At 39.5% G+C, this 17,569-nt stretch overlaps 1 protein-coding gene across 2 annotated transcripts in view; it reads left to right on the top strand.

The window, feature by feature from the left end:
* The window catches only part of Ano6 (anoctamin 6), a 196,830-nt gene that overhangs the window by 29,738 nt on the left and 149,523 nt on the right, over positions 1–17,569 (top strand). Inside the window, exon 2 of one of the 2 annotated variants that reach the window (XM_078014846.1) lies at positions 11,239–11,301. The exons of the other annotated variant lie outside the window; for it this stretch is intronic. Within the exon in view, the coding sequence (XP_077870972.1) occupies positions 11,239–11,301 (63 nt within the window). The remainder of the gene's footprint in view (positions 1–11,238; positions 11,302–17,569) is intronic. 2 annotated transcript variants of the gene reach the window in all.

Raw genomic sequence — 17,569 nt, 5'->3', positions numbered from 1 at the left:
CATCTGGTAGAAAGTATGCTTCTGGAATGTGTTCCATAATTTTCACAGCTGACATCATTATCCCTCTCCCTCAGGAACACTGGAAAATGTATCCCTTCAATTTTTCTTTGCCTGAAGGCATCCACTCTCCCCTCAGACTCCCCTACTTCCTCTCCTCCTCATGCCACACTGCTTCCTCTTTTTGCCCCACATCATCTGACACCACACCCTCTAAATTCTGCCTTCTGTTTTCTGAGTCATTCTCCTGTCCTCCCAGCTGTCTCTGCCAGGGCTCTAGGGGTTTGTGTCTTGCATTATCTGTGACCACTTCTTAGTTTGCATTTCCACCTTCCAGTCTTCTCAGATCCATCCTCCTCCATACTGTCGCTAGATTTTTCTGTCCAAAGCATGTTTCTGCATGTTTCACCCTCCTAAATTTACAGGCCTTCAATGAGGAAAACTATAAACTTTGCCAGGACTGTGGGAAGACCGAAATAAATGCCATGGGTTTTCTGTGCTCTTCTATGAGAAGACAACATAGTGAAGTCCATTTTTCCAGGATTATTCTACTGCTAGTCAAGATCCCAAAGATATTTTTCAGAGAATTTTGGAAAAACTGATTCACATATCTTACAAATTAAGCAAGTGAGAAGAACCAAGATAAAAAACAAAAATCAATCAATCAATCAATCAGTCAATCCCAGAAGTTTTGAAGCTTCTTCTAAAGTGAAATCTCTTCTCTGCTACTTATTAGCTGTGTGGTATTGGATAGTTGGTCTCCCTCCCTGCTTCACTATGTCCTCTTTTTAAAAATGAATTATAATAAGTAACTGGGAATTATTAAGAATCATTTTGAGGATTAAATTATTATTATTATTATTATTTTTTTTAAAGAGGCTGATGCCCTCACAGTGAAGCATCAAGTCTTTTTTTTTTTTTTTTTTTTTTTTTTTTAAAGAGAGAATGAGAGAGGAGAGAGAGAGAATTTTTAATATTTATTAGTTCTCGGCGGACACAACATCTTTGTTGGTATGTGGTGCTGAGGATCGAACCCGGGCTGCACGCATGCCAGGCGAGCGAGCTACCGCTTGAGCCACATCCCCAGCCCCGAGGATTAAATTATTTAAGGCATATAGTTTATTCAGCCTTGTAAAGGCTTAATACATTTTAACAAAATCAGAGCACAACCATGGTCACAAACACATGTGTCATGGTTAAATAACATAAAGATCAAAAAAAGTAAAGTGTTTGTCTCCATAGGATGAGGTGACATATTTGGGGTTTTGTTTTTTTGTTTATATTTTCATTTTCTACCATAATCATTTGGTATCTTTCTAAGTGAAAAAGTGGGGTGAAATCAGGAACTTCTCACCTCTGTGGAATAAATCCAAGTTCCACTGCACCCTACTCATTGCCCCCTTTCACCTCATCCCTCTTTAGTTCTCTCTCTTCATCCCTTATACTTTCTCTCTGCCTATCTTTGATCACTACAAAGCCTGAAGTACTGAATTCCCTGAACAGACTGACTTGCTGTCCCCTGGACTGTCAACCTTACTTTTGTCTGATTTACTATCACTCCTCTATTTATTTTAAGTGCTCATTCCATCAGGTTGGGCATCAGGATGCCTATATTAAACGTATCTGATTTGTGGGGCTGGGGATGTGGCTCAAGCGGTAGTGCGCTCGCCTGGCATGCGTGCGGCCCGGGTTCGATCCTCAGCACCATATACAAACAAAGATGTTGTGTCCGCCGAGAACTGAAAAATGAATATTAAAAAAAAAAGTATCTGATTTGTGTCTGTTTCCTCCAATAAAATGTCCCCCCCCCTTTTTTTTTTCCCAGGATGGAGACTTTACTAGAAGTTGGATATAAAAGATAATTAAGTTACAGCTTATGCCCTTCTGTGTGTAGTTTAACTGAAGGAGAAAGGCTTGTAACTACATAGGAGTGATGAATGTTGTAGACCTCTACTACGGGCACCTACGGAGTGCCGTAGGGCAGAAAGAAGGAAGCAATCAGTTTGTTTTGGGAGTTGGGATGATAGGCTTACAATGTTTTCATGATTTTCCTTCAAGAGGTGATGCTTGAACTGCTGGATAGCTGTTTCCTGGGAAGATAACTGGGGTACAAGTGCTCCCTGCAGAGGCCTTCCAAGGAACAAAGGCAGGGTCTAGGAGAGAGGTGTGACATTCGGGATGAGGAGGAGCTGAATTTGAAGTGGGATTTCCTGGTGCTTGGCACATGGTAGAAGATCAAAAATATTTGAGCTGAACAGTATTCTCCCCTCTAGGTATTTGTGCATGTTGTGCATGGGTTTAGGTTTTTGTTGTTGTTCCCAGAAGTTGTGTTTTTGTGCTTTTGAGAATTTCTCTGGCGAGAGGGTCCTTGGATTTCACCAGATTTTGCCAAAGATGGCATGATCTAGGAAAGATTAAGAACCACTGTTTGACAAGTAAGCCACTAGAAATGGGTGAGGCCAGGAGCAGGGGGCAGAAAATGATCTGAAGATAAACTGTTTCCAGCTGTGATTGGCAGGGATGAACCTGGGCAACTGCTGGGCAGGAACTCGCCAGCTGGAGCCACCAAGGGCCTGGTCACAATGGGGCTTCTGATAATGGCTCCATACACCCTTTTCCAGTTCCTTTCAGCAAGCAGGCTCATTTCTGCCTCTTTATTTGCTCCAATGAAGCCATTATCGTGTTCTTTCGCTGGTAGTGAAAGTAGCTCTCCAGGGCAGGAAACATTATGAGGTTGAAAGACTAGAGAGAGAATGGAAGCACCATATGTTTTATTCTGAAAATAAACTGAGGAGGTGACTATGTGAAGAGAACAGGAAAGCAAGTACAGTAACCAAGGTTCAATGGCAATGGTATTAAATAGACTTCATTAAAAGACTGCAACAGCTTTAAGCCCCCAGAGACACTGTAGGTCAGCTCATTCATTCCCCAACAGCGGGTAAAGAGATGTGTGAATTAGGTAGCTCTTAGAATCCTGCCCAGGCAAGTTCTGCATCCTCCTCCTCTACTCGGTGTGCAGCCGAATAACCCTCTGTATACCTCTGTTCTAGAACTTATTGCACTGTGACAGATTGTTTATATTTTTCCTTCCATAAGGCAGGAGTGGCTTACTCTTGAAGTACTTAGTACTGAGCTCATGTACATGTTTACTGAAAGAGTAAACTTGTGTTTTCCAGCCTGAGGGTAGTGGAGTTCTGTTCATACCATTTACCTGCATGAAGGAAATCCCAAACAGCTGAAGATTTCCACTATCCTTCATTTAGTAACTCACTCAAGGAAAATCAAGAACAGGAGTCGATCTTTTGCAAAGAAAGGGGACCTCTTTAAAGTGGGGTGAGGCTTAGTGCAGTGTTGATCTGTTGCAACTTGAGATACTATCAGTTTGCTAATCAAAGTAGGTAATCTCCAGGAAAAGTTTGCCTAAAGTTTGCTAAGCAGTCCTGGAGGGCCCTGTAGGTGACACTTGGATCTGCCTCAGGAATGCCATGCATTCCATCAGTTACCCAGAGTCAAGTAACTTTCAGAAGCATAATACTCTGTTGTGTTTTTCAAAGTTGAACACAGGGGATGCATGATCATATGCTCTATGCTTAGCTCTGCTCTGAGGGATTCTAGCTAGTAGAACATGGAGGGAACTTGCAGAGGGCTCTGAGGTCCCATAAATATATTAAAAGGAATGCAAGATTTGAAAATGGGAATGTTGAACTACAAATTGAAGAGTGACTTCAAGATTTCAAGGCATATTAGGGACACAGAAAATTCTGATTCCTCTGTCATTGAGGAACAAGAATTGGAAAACTATCTTGAACCTTATGGTGAGGGCTTCTGAGGAACAAATTAGAAGAGTGTAGAATATTTTCCCATACTCCTATCTTGATAACTTTATTAATTATAGATAGTGGGTTATTTTTAGTGCTTCACTGTTGCTTTTCTGGATTAAACACTTGATCTAAAGAGGGAAAAGGAAGGTAGCTAATGATAGGGATTGAATTCCTGTTGTCAACACTCTGGATTCTCCATTTCTGATTTTGCAAATATCATCCTGTTTAAGACTCATGACATAGTTATTCTTATCCCCATTTATTTGAGAAGACATTGAGGTCAGGAGTGCTCATGATGACATGGATGGTAAGTGGCAGTTATCAGTCTGTATGACATTAAACAGAGTCTGTGACTTGGAAATCCTTGCTTCTAGTTTATCCATAAATATCACAAATATGATGAACCTGGTGTTTGCTGAGGCAGCGTAGATATCTTGAAAACAGCCATGAATGCAATCCAGGTGGGCACTTGTACGTCCAACACGTCTATCAATTACTGCTTCCCGGCTTGGACAGAACATATTTTTGGTGCATCTAATCTTTTATTCTGGCATAGCACGAATAAAAGAGAAGTTTCAATATAATAAAGGGAAAATTTTGACTCAAGTGGCGTGCCTTGGGACACTCTCTCCAGGAAAAGGAAGCACAAATGGTATGCTGTCTTTGTGCATCAAGTGTATAACAAGGTGAATGATTTTGGCCTGGATTTAACCTGCTGATAACTTTCCTATCACTGACTACTGTTGTGTGGCATCTTTTTCCAACTGAAAGTGTTATGTATATGAGTCATTGTAGAAATTTTGGAAGATACAGAAAACTGCAAAAACCCAAAACCACCTCTAACATTACTTCTCAAAGATAAACCTGGTTATCCTGTCACCTGCTGTATGTTGTCTTTATCTCTCCTTAAAGGAATTCCTTTCTTCCCACTTTTTTTTTTTTTTTAGCATAGAATCGGGCTGCCCAGACCTTTTTTTTTTTTTTTGAGAGAGAGAGTGAGAGAGGAGAGAGAGAGAATTTTTAATATTTATTTTTTTTTTATAGTTCTCGGCGGACACAACATCTTTGTTGGTATGTGGTGCTGAGGATCGAACTTCGGGCCGCACGCATGCCAGGCGAGCGTGCTACCGCTTGAGCCACATCCCCAGCCCCCTTTCTTCCCACTTTTTACTTCTAACTTTCTTCTCTGCTGTTTGCTTCTAAGATGTTACTTGTTTTTGGTGTTGAATACACATGTGTCTTGGCTAATGTCTATCAGCAGTCAGCAAATTATACTGGTGAGTTTGCATTCCCTATTCTTTGTTCTTAGCCTACTAATTTGTTTGACTGCCAACTGCTCTCTTCATCTTGGTCTCTTTGTTTACTGGGAAGTTTCTGTTGATTCTGGCAAAAAAGTAATCGGTTATGTCTTTCTCATTCAATCCCTTTGGGTAATTTTGTTGAATTTTGTACTTATTTTAAGAATCCTCCAGTGACATAGTAAATGTGGGAACCTAGTGTTGAACCAAAGATTAAATGGTTCTTAAATAGATCATTAACATTGAGAGCAGAATATCAACACAGACCTCCAATTTATTAATTTCACAATGGATAATAGATAATAGTTTGTAAAGCTTTTCCTTGAATACACATGTGTATATTTGTGTTAATTTATATATACTTTAAAAATGTATAGTAAAATTTCCTTCTGAGGTCACGTTACAAAAAATGGATTAGCATTGCTTGGTGTCAGAGTGCTGTTCTTTCAATGGCACTTCCTAGCCACAGAGTGACACCAAACCTAGGACCATAGGCCTTTTGATTAAAAAAAAAAAAAAAAAAAATCAGGAAAAAGAACTTCAGTTCTTTTGGCACCAAATTTGATCTGAGGCTGAGATCCCCAATACTGAGTGATTGTTATGCAATTGGAAAATCCTGTAGCTTAGATTCTCAACGATTCCTGGTAATCAAAATCTCAATACAATTCAGTGTTATTGGGCGTTTTCATTTAAAGTGAAAGGAATGATTCCTCATTTCTCTTATGTTGGCAATTCCATTCTTAATTAAAAAGGCATTGGCATTTTCATTATGAAAATGGTTTTCCTGAATTTATAGCTGAGTCAAGTAATTTAGTGTTTCAAAACTGATTTGCATTAGATGGTATAGTTAGTTTTGTTTAAAAGTAACTTAAAATTGATTTTGGAGTACCTTGATTTTTTTTTTTTTTTTAAAGATAATTTGAGGCATCTCTTCATCCTGTCTTGGATTTGGTATAATAATGCATTAAGTTCTGGAGAACTAATGAATAAATATAGCACACATCACTCGTCTAAAAAGACAGGCATCATTGCTATTCTCTGTTTAATGGGCTTGAGGAGGCCTTGAAGGGACATAGACCATGGCTCTGTATTGCACACTTGTTTTCTATATCTTGCAGTGTGGAATAATAACAAGTGATAATAAGAGCAAGACATTTTCTTAAGTGCTTACTGTTAGGCTTCATGTTATATATTTGGCCTTATCCCATTTAATATTCACAGTAGCCCTATGAAGATGGGTAGTATGATGCCCATTTTACAGATTAGTAAGTTTTCTTCAAATGAATGTTCAATTAGCCTCCTGATAACCTCAATTTTTTTTTTTGTCATTTTCCTGTCACCTCTAGTTCATTCTGTACCCTAGTAATATTCTCCTCCAGAAACACCTTCTCGGACTCTGAAATGCGTAGGGATAAAGCCCAAACTTTAAAGAAATCGGGGCCAACCTATAGAACATTAATCTTATACAAATTCCTTACAAGAACCCGTGGTACAGACTTACCCTCAGGTAAACATACTGGGTGTTTTCCCACCGGCTTCCCCTGTCCTGGCATTGACAGATGCTCACTATTTGTCAGGTGCCCTGTTAGTATTTTAGGAATACAGTTCTTGCCTTCAGAAAATTTGTAAAGTGATAAGACAAACCTGGACATAAAACCACTTAAACTTCCTGTATCTAATTCCAGATTAGCTTGGACCCCATGCTCTCAGCAAAACTTTTCCTTCAAGCAAGGCAAAAGTGATCCTACTTTTCTCTGAATGCCTGCATCTTGGATGGATTATAACAAATACTAACCTTCAGGTTTTGATCTTTAATGTGACTGGATCTTAAAACATTTAAAGGTCATTTATAGGCTAAAGACTATAAGTTTATAGATTATTTTCATAGGTTAAAGACTGTATCAGCAAAGTCCTGAGGTCTCTGAACTCCTGTTTTTAAAGAAAAGATTGACTAATTTGTAAGAATTTCAGAAAATTACATAAATAAATTTAAGCCTTGGATTACCATATCTCTTCTAATACGTTGCATTGTGGTCTGAGACCACATATATTAAAGTCTAAAAAATTTGATTGACATACAAACATGCTGTATCATTTGTTTTCTAGATATTTTTTTAACCCTGGTGGGAAGTCATCATCTTTTTAAAATTAATATTACATTTTAAAATTAATATTACTCTGACACCTTCTTTTTCATTAGTTATCAGCACAGACAAAAGCCTTTTGAATATAAGCAAAACCTTAAAAAGTCACCAATAAGTGACTCAGGCTCTGGTCTTTTGAATAGTGGGATTTATTTAAAATGCCATAAAAGACAAGTGTCATGTGTAGAAACAGTCCTGAATGAGGAGTAGAAAATAGAAATTAGAAATTTGTTGCAGTCCTGACTCTGGTCCTGTTAGTAAGTGAACCTGATGAAGTCAAAGCACCATGAGCCCCAATTTCTTCTCCTGCCTAATGGGACCAGCAGCACTGTGACTGTCAGAGTGAGTTTCTGACCCACTGAAGAATTTTAGGAGTGCTTGCCTCTACATGGTGTTAGTTGAATTGCGTTTGTGTAGTTATGTTCCCGAAAGCTCGGTCATCGTCCCCCGTGTCAATCCAATAACGAGGGCACGGTTTTGAGATAAAGGAAAAAGAAGGTTTATTACTTGGCTAGCCAAGAAGAAATGCAGGGGACTCCTGTCCAAAAGGCTGTGATTCTGCCCATCAGAATCACAGGAATTGGGGGCTTTTAAAGAGGTACTCAAAGGCTACATTCCATGTGTTCTCTGTCTGGAGTTGTAATTTACTTGTTAATTTGGGAGTCATTTCTGAGGTCTTCTGTTACTACCCCCAAAGTCTGGATTATATGATGCCCATGGTGAGTGTGTACTCAAGGACTGACAAATCTGCCTAGGATGGGGAAGAAAGGTCCTCCTGTTTCCCCTGAGATTAGGGAGGAAGAGCAGGGAGAGAGGAAGAGAAAGAAACATGTCCATTTACAAAATTAGTTGTAGCGACAGTAGCAAGGGTTATCTCCAAAGCATAAAGTGGACCGCTGTTACAGTTACTTATCCATTGCCTTAGTTTTCTGGGACTGTCATAACAGAATATCATAGACAGGGCCATTAAACAACAGCTGTTTGCTGTGTGGTCTTGGGTGAGTCATGTAACCTCTTGGTGCCCCTTGGAGGCTGGAAGGCCAAGGTCAAGGTATCAGTACACTTGGTCTCTTCTGAGGCACCTCCTGCGCTTGCAGGTAGCTATTTCCTCTGTGTCCCCACCTGCTCTTTCCTCAGGGTGCCTAGGCCCTCAGTGTCCCTCTCCATGGTCCATTTTCCTCCTCTTATGAAGACACCAAACCAGTCTGATTGGATCAGGCCCCACCTCAATAGCCTTATTTTAACTTAATCATCACTTCCAAGGCCCTGTCTTCAAATACAGTCACATCCAGAGGGACTAGCAGGACTGCAGCATGAATTTTGGGGAGTCATGATTCCATAACACCTATTTAAAATAGCACTGATTTGCTTTAAATTATATATGAAGAGACTAGTATGCAGAAGAAACTAAAAATAGCCCTCTAACAAGTTAATGTCTGTTATTATAAGGGGGAGGAGGCAGGTACATGAAAAGAGAATTCAAACTGTATTGAAAGGTTTTAAAGGAAAAATAATACTTTCTCCTAACCCTCTCCAACACTGGGCAACTTCTTTAAAAAGATTTCCAGAAATGTGTATTATTCAGAAGCCAGGTGTGATTTCTTTTTTCTCCATGTGTTAATGTATCATAGAAATACAGCTCTGTCTTTGCACACTGGTGTTAGAGGACTGCTTACTATCCATCATGTATGCATCAGATTCTAACTCAACTAGTCACCTATTAGTGGGCATTTAGGTTGTTTCTGTGTTCACCCCTCTGTGCCACTACAAACAGTGCAGTTGAATTCCTTTTAAAAACCCAAGATGGAAAGAATAGTGATAAGCCACCTAATAAAATCAACCATCCTCTGATTTAGGTGAAAATGATCTGTTTTCCAGCCTCCTCCTTTTTTGGTCTTTACTAGAATTGTGAAAGGTATTTCAGTCTAACACCCCTAGTATCTGACCATATGCCTGTTCCTTCCCTCCCTGTGCCTTATGAAGAAAGGGTCTTTCCTTGGTGGCATGAGGTCATCTCTACTCCCTAGTCCTGCTCAGGAAGAAGGGTCTGTCTGAATAATTAACAGATATAGCCTATTTTTAGTTAAGAGGGCACATGAATCCTTTCTGGCTGCTTCTTCCCTTTGGCCAGGGGCCAGCTCTCTAATGGAATGTGAGCAGTGGTACTGCTAATCAAGATTTACAGTGGAGACCAGGTTGCCTTCCCCGCTCATTGGATTTGCAGACCCTTCAAGCTAACCATGCTGCTGTGAAATTAAGTGCGGTTCATAGCTTCAGTCCCCTTCCAAGTCCTCCTTCTTCCCCAGGCCCAGCCTCTTAGCCACAGGTATCATCTGGTATTATTCTATAAACTGTGCCACGGTGCAGATGTTCTTTTTCTGAAGAATTAGTTTCATTTCTGACTCATTTCAGGAAATGAGGCAGTCTATCAACGGTGTTCTTCATTTCTAGGCCCGTGGAGAATTCATTTTCACCTGGGATTTCTAACCACATGTGGGCAGTACTTTATTTACCCAGATGTGAGAAATACCAGTAATGAATGGTCCTCTTCTAAGGCAGTGCTTATTTCCCTGCAGAATCCCAGGGAAGTGTGTGAAGGCCCAGAGGTAGCTTATGCCCTTATTAACGTAAATATTTCTTGGGCTTTGGTTTTGTGATGCTTGTGGACATGCTGTGTGTATGGGCTTTGGTGCAGGAAAAATACAATTTTGCAACAGATTTAAAAGGTAGTCTGCAGAGTTTCTAATTACTGTTTGTTTAGTTCACCATTGCCTAATAAGTGGATTTAAGTAACCTCCGGGGTAAGGAATGTAATGTTCATATTACAGTCAACCATGCAAATCAAATTCTAACTAAGTAGTGCACAGAACACACCATGGAGTCATTTTATGGAAGTATTCCACTGACTTTTAAATTTAAAGTTGAGAGCATTTTGGATGGGCATTTGCGACCTGTCATGCATCAACATGAATGGTGCACATATCCAAAATCAACCTACTGTGTTGTTAATCCCATTTAAAATTCAACAGTGGCCACTGGCATTCAGTTCTCTTTTTAACGTGACACAGGAATAATGAGGGAGAAACTTACAAGCTTTTCTTTTTCCATCCTTCATTGTCTGTAATAGGAAACTGAAGTTTTAACAGTATCTGGAATAGTGATTGTCAACATTGGTTGCAGCTTTGAATCGGCCTGGGAACTTTTAATATTATAAGATGCTTGAGCCCCACCCCCAGAAATTCTTCTGGTTTTATTGTGTGGAATGCAGTTTATGCTAGGCTCTTTCAAATTCCCCAGAGGATGTTATTGTGTACCAAGGATAGAGAACCATAGACCTAAGATGTCAGGGACTTGAGGGATCACCTCATCCAATGATTCTCAGCCCTGGCTGCAGATTGGAATCATCTGCAGAATCCTGTTTGTTTGGTTCTTTAGCACTGGGTATTGAATCCAGGGGCACTCTACCTCTGAGTTATATATCCAACTCTTTTGAGACAGGGTCTTGCCAAGTTGTCCAAGGCTGGCCTTGATTTTGCACTCCTTCTGCCTCTATCTGGAGAGGCTTTAAAAGGAACACTTATTGCTCAGTGGTGCAGTGCTTGCCTCCCAAATGTGAGGCCCTGGGTTTGATCTTCAGCACCATATAAAAATAAATAAAGAGATTGTGTTCATCTACAACTAAAAAATATATTTAAAAAACCCACCAATATCCACCAATTAAAACCACATTTCTGGAAAAGATAGTACTTTTACAAAGCTCCCAAAGTTCTGTTGCCACTGAGTGATCTAACCATTCCATGTCATACATAAGGAAAAAGGAGACCTAGAAAGGTCGGGTGGCATGGTCCAGGTCAGACCCTACTTGTTGCAGAGGCAGTCCTGGGACTCAGGTCTGATGCCTCCTACTGATCTTTCTGCTGCCTAACACCATCCCTTATGTTTGTCTATTGTATTTATTGATGCCTCCTCATCCTTCAGGTGATGATCCTGCCTCCAAGAGGCCCTTTCTGACTCCTCATAAGCTCCTCCCATCCAGCCAGGGTAAGAATCACTTGTTTTGTGTTTGAACAGCACCTTTACTTACCTTTCTGGGAGGATAGGCCCAATTTTTCTTGTCTGTCTGCAACTAGCTGGTGTGTATTAGGGCCCCCCAAAAACTTTTTGTTAAAAGTCTAACATTTAGTTCATTGGTTAGTCCACATGACTTGCTAAAAATAATTAACTGGTGTATGCTAGCATCTGAAAGAAAAATTTATTTCCTACTTGTCTGTGGCCTACTGTATGTCAGGATCCATAAACGAGCACTTCCCATCCTGCCTTCCTAGAGAGAGTTTTGGTAAAAGAAAATGTTTGGTAAAGGGATTTTGATGACAAAATAATGAAAATAAGATTCCAGTGACTTCACATGTTGCTCAAGGTGCTTACAGCATCTGGAGATCTTTGAATAATATAAGTGTGTTCACATAATGAAAGGGAGAACATGGCTCTACCTGAAGACAAACACTGTCTGATGAAAATAATGCTAGTTCATTAAAAGATGTTTTAAGGGCTAAATTATCTTCCTAATTATACTAAATACATTGTGAGCAGCCATATTCTGTAGTATGGCTTTGGCTTCTTTGAATTAATACATTCAAGTCTTTTCAAATGATAAAATAATCAGTCTATTTACTTCTGTCATTCCATTTCACTTAGAATCATTCTTGATCAATGTCTTTTTACTGGAAAAACATTTCCATATTTGTAGCATTTATGTTACTCTTCTAACTGTAACACATTCATCTTGGGAAGCAAGATTGCAGATTATGTTTCTCTGGCATACAGGTGGTCAGGAGGCTCCATATAGGTGTGATAGAAAGCAATGGTTTTTTTGGATGGAAAACTCAGAGTTTAAATATTTTTGGAACCAAGACTGCAGACTGGGCTGTTGTGTAGTAACCCCCAAGATGTTAAGATGTTGTAGACATGAGAGAATAATGGCCAAAATGTATGAAACCACTTTGCAACCTTAATAAGACCTCACAAGTTCATGCGTTGTTAAGTGTTGTCATATCCCAGGTAAGTGGCAATGTGGAAATGAAGCCACCGTATGTTGGGAAAAATATTTCTAAAAGTTTCAGAAAAAGCAAAGTAATTTAGTTGGAGGTAAATGTAAAACATTTTATATTAAACAATTCTTATTATTCTGCAAATATACAAAATTTTTGTTACGTTTTAAAAATAACACATGAAATTTTGAAGAACCACCTTCTTCCAGACTTTGTTTTTTCTCCATTCTGGATGAAAACTTGAACAAACCAAAAAAGCTATTGATGAGTAACCCCTTCTGTTATTCTAACTTCCAAGGCTCAGCAGGACATTCTAAAAGAGAAGGGAAAGAAGGGTGTATTAAGTATGCAGGGCTTGTGTTCAGTGCTTCTATTTATATTGTGCCATCAAATCTTTATAACTGCCCTGCGAGTTAGGACTTTTTTGACATCAGTTTTTCAAGTGACTAGATGTGTATGCACCTGTTTACCAAGAAACAGAACCAGTGTCCTTGTGCCTTTGCCCTCTATGGCATGAGAGTGGAGAAGTCTCCAAAAGAGATGTTATTGACTTTATCATGCTGGTGAAAGGACTGGCTTTTAGCTTCTCTTAGTGTTCATATCACTAAGTTGATAAGAGGTAACAAGTGTTGGTAGGGTGTGGAGGAAAAGGAAAGCTTGTACACCGGTGGTGGGAATATAAATTGTCCAGCCATTATGGAAAACAGTATGGAGGTTCCTAAAAATATATATATGCTAAAAGTAAGACTATATGATCTAGCAACCCCATTTCTGGCTGTATATCCAAAGGAAATGAAATCAATATATTGAAGAGGTATCTTTACCCCTATGTTCATTGCAGAATTATTCACAATAGAAAAAAATATGGAAACAATATGTGTCCATTGATGATGAATGGAGAAAGAAATTGTGGCACTTAGTTTTTTATTCAGCCATAAAAAGAAGGAAATCCTGCCAATTTTAACAGGATGGACAAATCTAGGAGATATTATGTTAAATAAGCCAGACAATGACATATACTGCATGATCTCACTTGTGCATGGAATCTAAAAAAGTCAAACTTGGAGAAGTAGAAAGTAGAATAATGGTTTCCAGGGATTAGGAGGAAGGAAAACGAAGAGATATGGTCAAAAGATGTAACATTTAAGTTACAGGTGAGTAAGTTCTGGGGATCTAAGATATTGGATGAGTGGTGACAGATATGTTAATCATGACACTGTGTCTAATGAAGTCACATAACATACCTTGAATATATTCAGTCTTTATTTGACAGTCAAATATTTTAAAAGGGAAGGAAGAATGGCCGTTTTTGGTTAAAAGTCAGCTCTTCATAGAATTTTGTGATCTGACACTAAAACTATGCATTTGGTTTGGGAAAGGCAGCAAAGCAAAATGGTCAGTAATTTGCTCTTTTCCATGAGATTCCTGGGTTTGAGGATCTTGGTGCTTTCATTCACTTGCTGTGTGGTCTTGGGTGAAGTCACGTAACCTCTTGGTGCCTCAGTTTCCTCATGAGTGAAACATGAACAATAATGACTCAATTGCTATCCATTTTCTTTTCTCAGGCTCTGCGTTAGAAAAATGTAGAAGCCTCTAGCGTGGTTCTGTCCTGCCCTAACAAACCTGGTTCTCTTTGCCGCGAGTGCTAATCACTTCCCATTTGCAAAGCCTGCCCGTTCGAGCCTTTCGTATTGCAGGAGGATGCCCAGGGACGAGGCACCTTTGAAGCCGAGCCATGGTGCTAATGAACAGGGCCGCTGCTCAGATCATTAAGTAGTCTAAGTGCACTTAGAGTGAGGGACGATATGGCAGAGCACTTTCGTTTGTCATGAGTCACACAGGCTCCTGGCACTTTTCCGTGGAGCCCATGCTTATTTCAGTAGCTCTGGGCATGGTTCCTTCCTGGGTTTCTTTCCCTGGCTCCACGATGCAACTTCATCTTGAGTTTTTGCTCAAAATTCACTTGCTTTCTAGTTTTTTTTTTTTTTTCTACTTCTTCTTGGCCTCTAAACTTTGGAGTGCCTAGGACTTAGCTCACTGGCCTCTTCCCCATATCAACTTGTTCCTTAGGGGATCCTGGTCATCCTGAGCCTCGCATACCATCTGTCTGGTGACAGCTTCCGCTTACCTGTCTCCACTTCCTGCCTCCACCTTGCTTTGCACCTGCCTGCTCGCCTCTTCACTTGGTTGTCTGATTCACTTCCCAAACTTTACATGTCTCAAAACAAATTCTTGTTTTCTGAACCTCAACTTGTTCTATTGTTTATCCCAACATTGTGTCCACTTTAGTGGTTCATATCCCAAACCTGGAGCCACAATGATCTCTGCCTCTCGCCTCTTTCATTCCTTTCATTAGCATCTATCCCAAATCCAGGTTTTCCTAATCCTTGCTCCTACACCTAAATTTTGAGCCCTTGAAACTGCTGTAACTTTTGTGGTCACATCATTTTTTTTTATTAATTTAAAAAAAATAACAGTGGAATGTATTACAATTCTTATTACACATATACACCATAATTTTTCATATCTCTGTATATAACGTATGTTGACACCCAATTCGTGTCTTCATACGTGCACTTTGGATAATGATGTCCATTACATTCCACCGCCCTTGCTAATCCCCTGCCCCTTTTCTTTTTTTTTTTTTAATATTTATTTTCTAGTATTTGGCGGACACAACATCTTTGTCTGTATGTAGTGCTGAGGATCGAACCCGGGCCGCACACATGCCAGGCGAGCGCGCTACCGCTTGAGCCACATCCCCAGCCCCTCTGCCCCCTTTCTTTCTCTCTCACCCCTCTTCCCTATCTAGAATTTATCTATTCCTCCCATGTTCCCCATCCCTACCTCACTATGAGTCAGCCTCCTTATATCAGAGAAAACACTGGGCATTTGTTTTTTTTGGGATTGGCTAACTTCACTTAGCATTATCTTCTCCAACGCTGTCCATTTACCTGCAAATGCCATGATTTTATTCTCTTTTAATGCTGAGTAAAATTCTATTGTGTATAAAAGCCACGTGTTTTTTTAATCCATTCATCCACTGAAGGACATCTAGGTTGGCTCCACAGTTTAGCTATTATGAATTGTGCTGCTGTAAACATTGATGTGGCTATTTCTCTGTAGTATACTGTTTTTAAGTCCTTTGGGTGTAGTCCAAGGAGAGGGATAGCTGGGTCAAATGGTGGTTCCATTTCCAGATTTCCAAGGAATCTCCATACTGCTTCCCATATTGGCTGCACCAATTTCTAGTCTGTGGTCACAACTTAAACTGTCTTTCTGTCTCCATTCATGCACCTCATGGTCTCTAGTTTGCACAACAGCCACAGTGATATTACTCTTATACCTTCTTACTGTCTTGGTGGTTTCTATGTAAATAACATAAAAAACCCAAACCCTAGGCAGATGGAAAGTGGTTCGGTGTGGAACACAGAAGCTTTGCTCATGGGTCACCAGACCGAGCTCTGAACACAGCACAAGGTAACCCCGGCACCCCCCACCACACCAAACACCCTACGTGAGAAACAGATGGAATCCATCTTGGAAAACCTTACTTGCCATCTATCGGTGGGCGTGGCTACCAGCGCGATTTTGCGGCTGATCAGAGAGATTTTGGAACTATACAAGAGCAATATAAATATATAGGGGGAAAACATTAACACAACAGTTGCACAAAGCTGGAAAGAAATGTGAGCAGTATGAAAAGACAAGGAAAGAAAGGACCACAAACGATGGAGGACAACTCAACGTTAGAAGAGGTAACATCTGCAGCAGAAGGAATATATAAAGATTTCAGGATATACATGGTTCAGATGATCTGGAGTTTCAAGGAAGTCTTTAGACAGTAAGTGCAGGCAATGAAAGATCACTTTGACAACGAATTACATAAACAAATCCAAGAAGCAAAAAATCAGCTCTACAGGGAGATAGAGGTTATACAAAAAAAACAAATAGAAATCCTGGAAGAAATATGTGATAGCATAAAGAGACCACATCTAAGAGTTTTTGGGATACAGGAAGGTGTAGAGGTCCAAACCAAAGGAATGAGCAATCTGTTCAATGAAATATTAGAAAACTTCCCAGACATGAAGAATGAAACAGAAATCCAAATCCTAGAAGCCTATAGGATGCCGAATGTGCAAAATCTCAAGAGATCCACACCAAGACACCCTTTAAGGAAGATGCCCAACATACAGAACAAGGAGAGAATTTTAAAAGCCACAAGAGAAAGGAAACAGATTACATTTATAATTAAACCCATTAGGTTAATGGCTGATCTTTCAACACAGACTCTAAAAGCTAGAAGATCCTGGAACAACATATTTCAAACGCTGAAAGATAATGGGTTCCAACCAAGAATCTTGTATCCAGCAAAATTAAGCTTTAGGTTTGAAGATGAAATAAAAACCTTCCACGATAAACAAAAGTTAAAAGAATTTGAGGCTAGAAAACTGGTGCTTCAAAACATCCTTGGCAAAACATTACATGAAGAGGAAATGAAAAATAACAATGAAAACCAACAGTGGGAGGTAGTACACTAAAGGAAAAACTGATCAAAGAGGAAAAACAAATCAAGTTAAATAACAAAAATAAACAAATATGGCTGGAAATACAAGCCATATATCAATAGTAACCCTAAATGTTAATGGCTTAAATTCACCAATCAAAAGACATAGGCTAGTAGACTGGATTTAAAAAAAAAAAATCCAACAATATGCTGCCTATAGGAGACTCATCTGATAGGAAAAGACATACACAGACTGAAGGTGAAAGTTTGGGAAAAATTGTTCTGCTCACATGGACCTTGGAAGCAAGCAGGAGTGTCCATACTCATATCAAATAAAATAGACTTCAAGCCAAAGTTAATCAAAAGGGATAAAGAAGGACACTACATACTGCTCAAGGGAACCATACACCAACAAGACTTGACGATCATTAATATATATGCCCCAAGCAATGGTGCAGCTATGTTCATCAAACAAACTTTTCTCAAGTTCAAGAGTCAAATAGACCACAACACAATAATCATGGGTGATTTTAACACACCTCTCTCACCACTGGACAGATCTTCCAAACAAAAGTTGAATAAAGAACTCAACACCATTAATAACTTAGACTTAATTGACATATATAGAATATATCAACCAACATCAAGCGGATACACTTTTTTCTCAGCAGCACATGGATCCTTCTCAAAAATAGATCATATATTATGTCACAGGGCAACTCTTAGCAAATACAAAGGAGTAGAGATACTACCA

Source organism: Ictidomys tridecemlineatus, chromosome 6, assembly GCF_052094955.1.
Source record: "Ictidomys tridecemlineatus isolate mIctTri1 chromosome 6, mIctTri1.hap1, whole genome shotgun sequence".
Classification (NCBI taxonomy): domain Eukaryota; kingdom Metazoa; phylum Chordata; class Mammalia; order Rodentia; family Sciuridae; genus Ictidomys; species Ictidomys tridecemlineatus.
The sequence above is the reverse complement of the archived record's forward strand: the minus strand, read 5'-3'. Positions and strand labels throughout refer to the sequence as shown.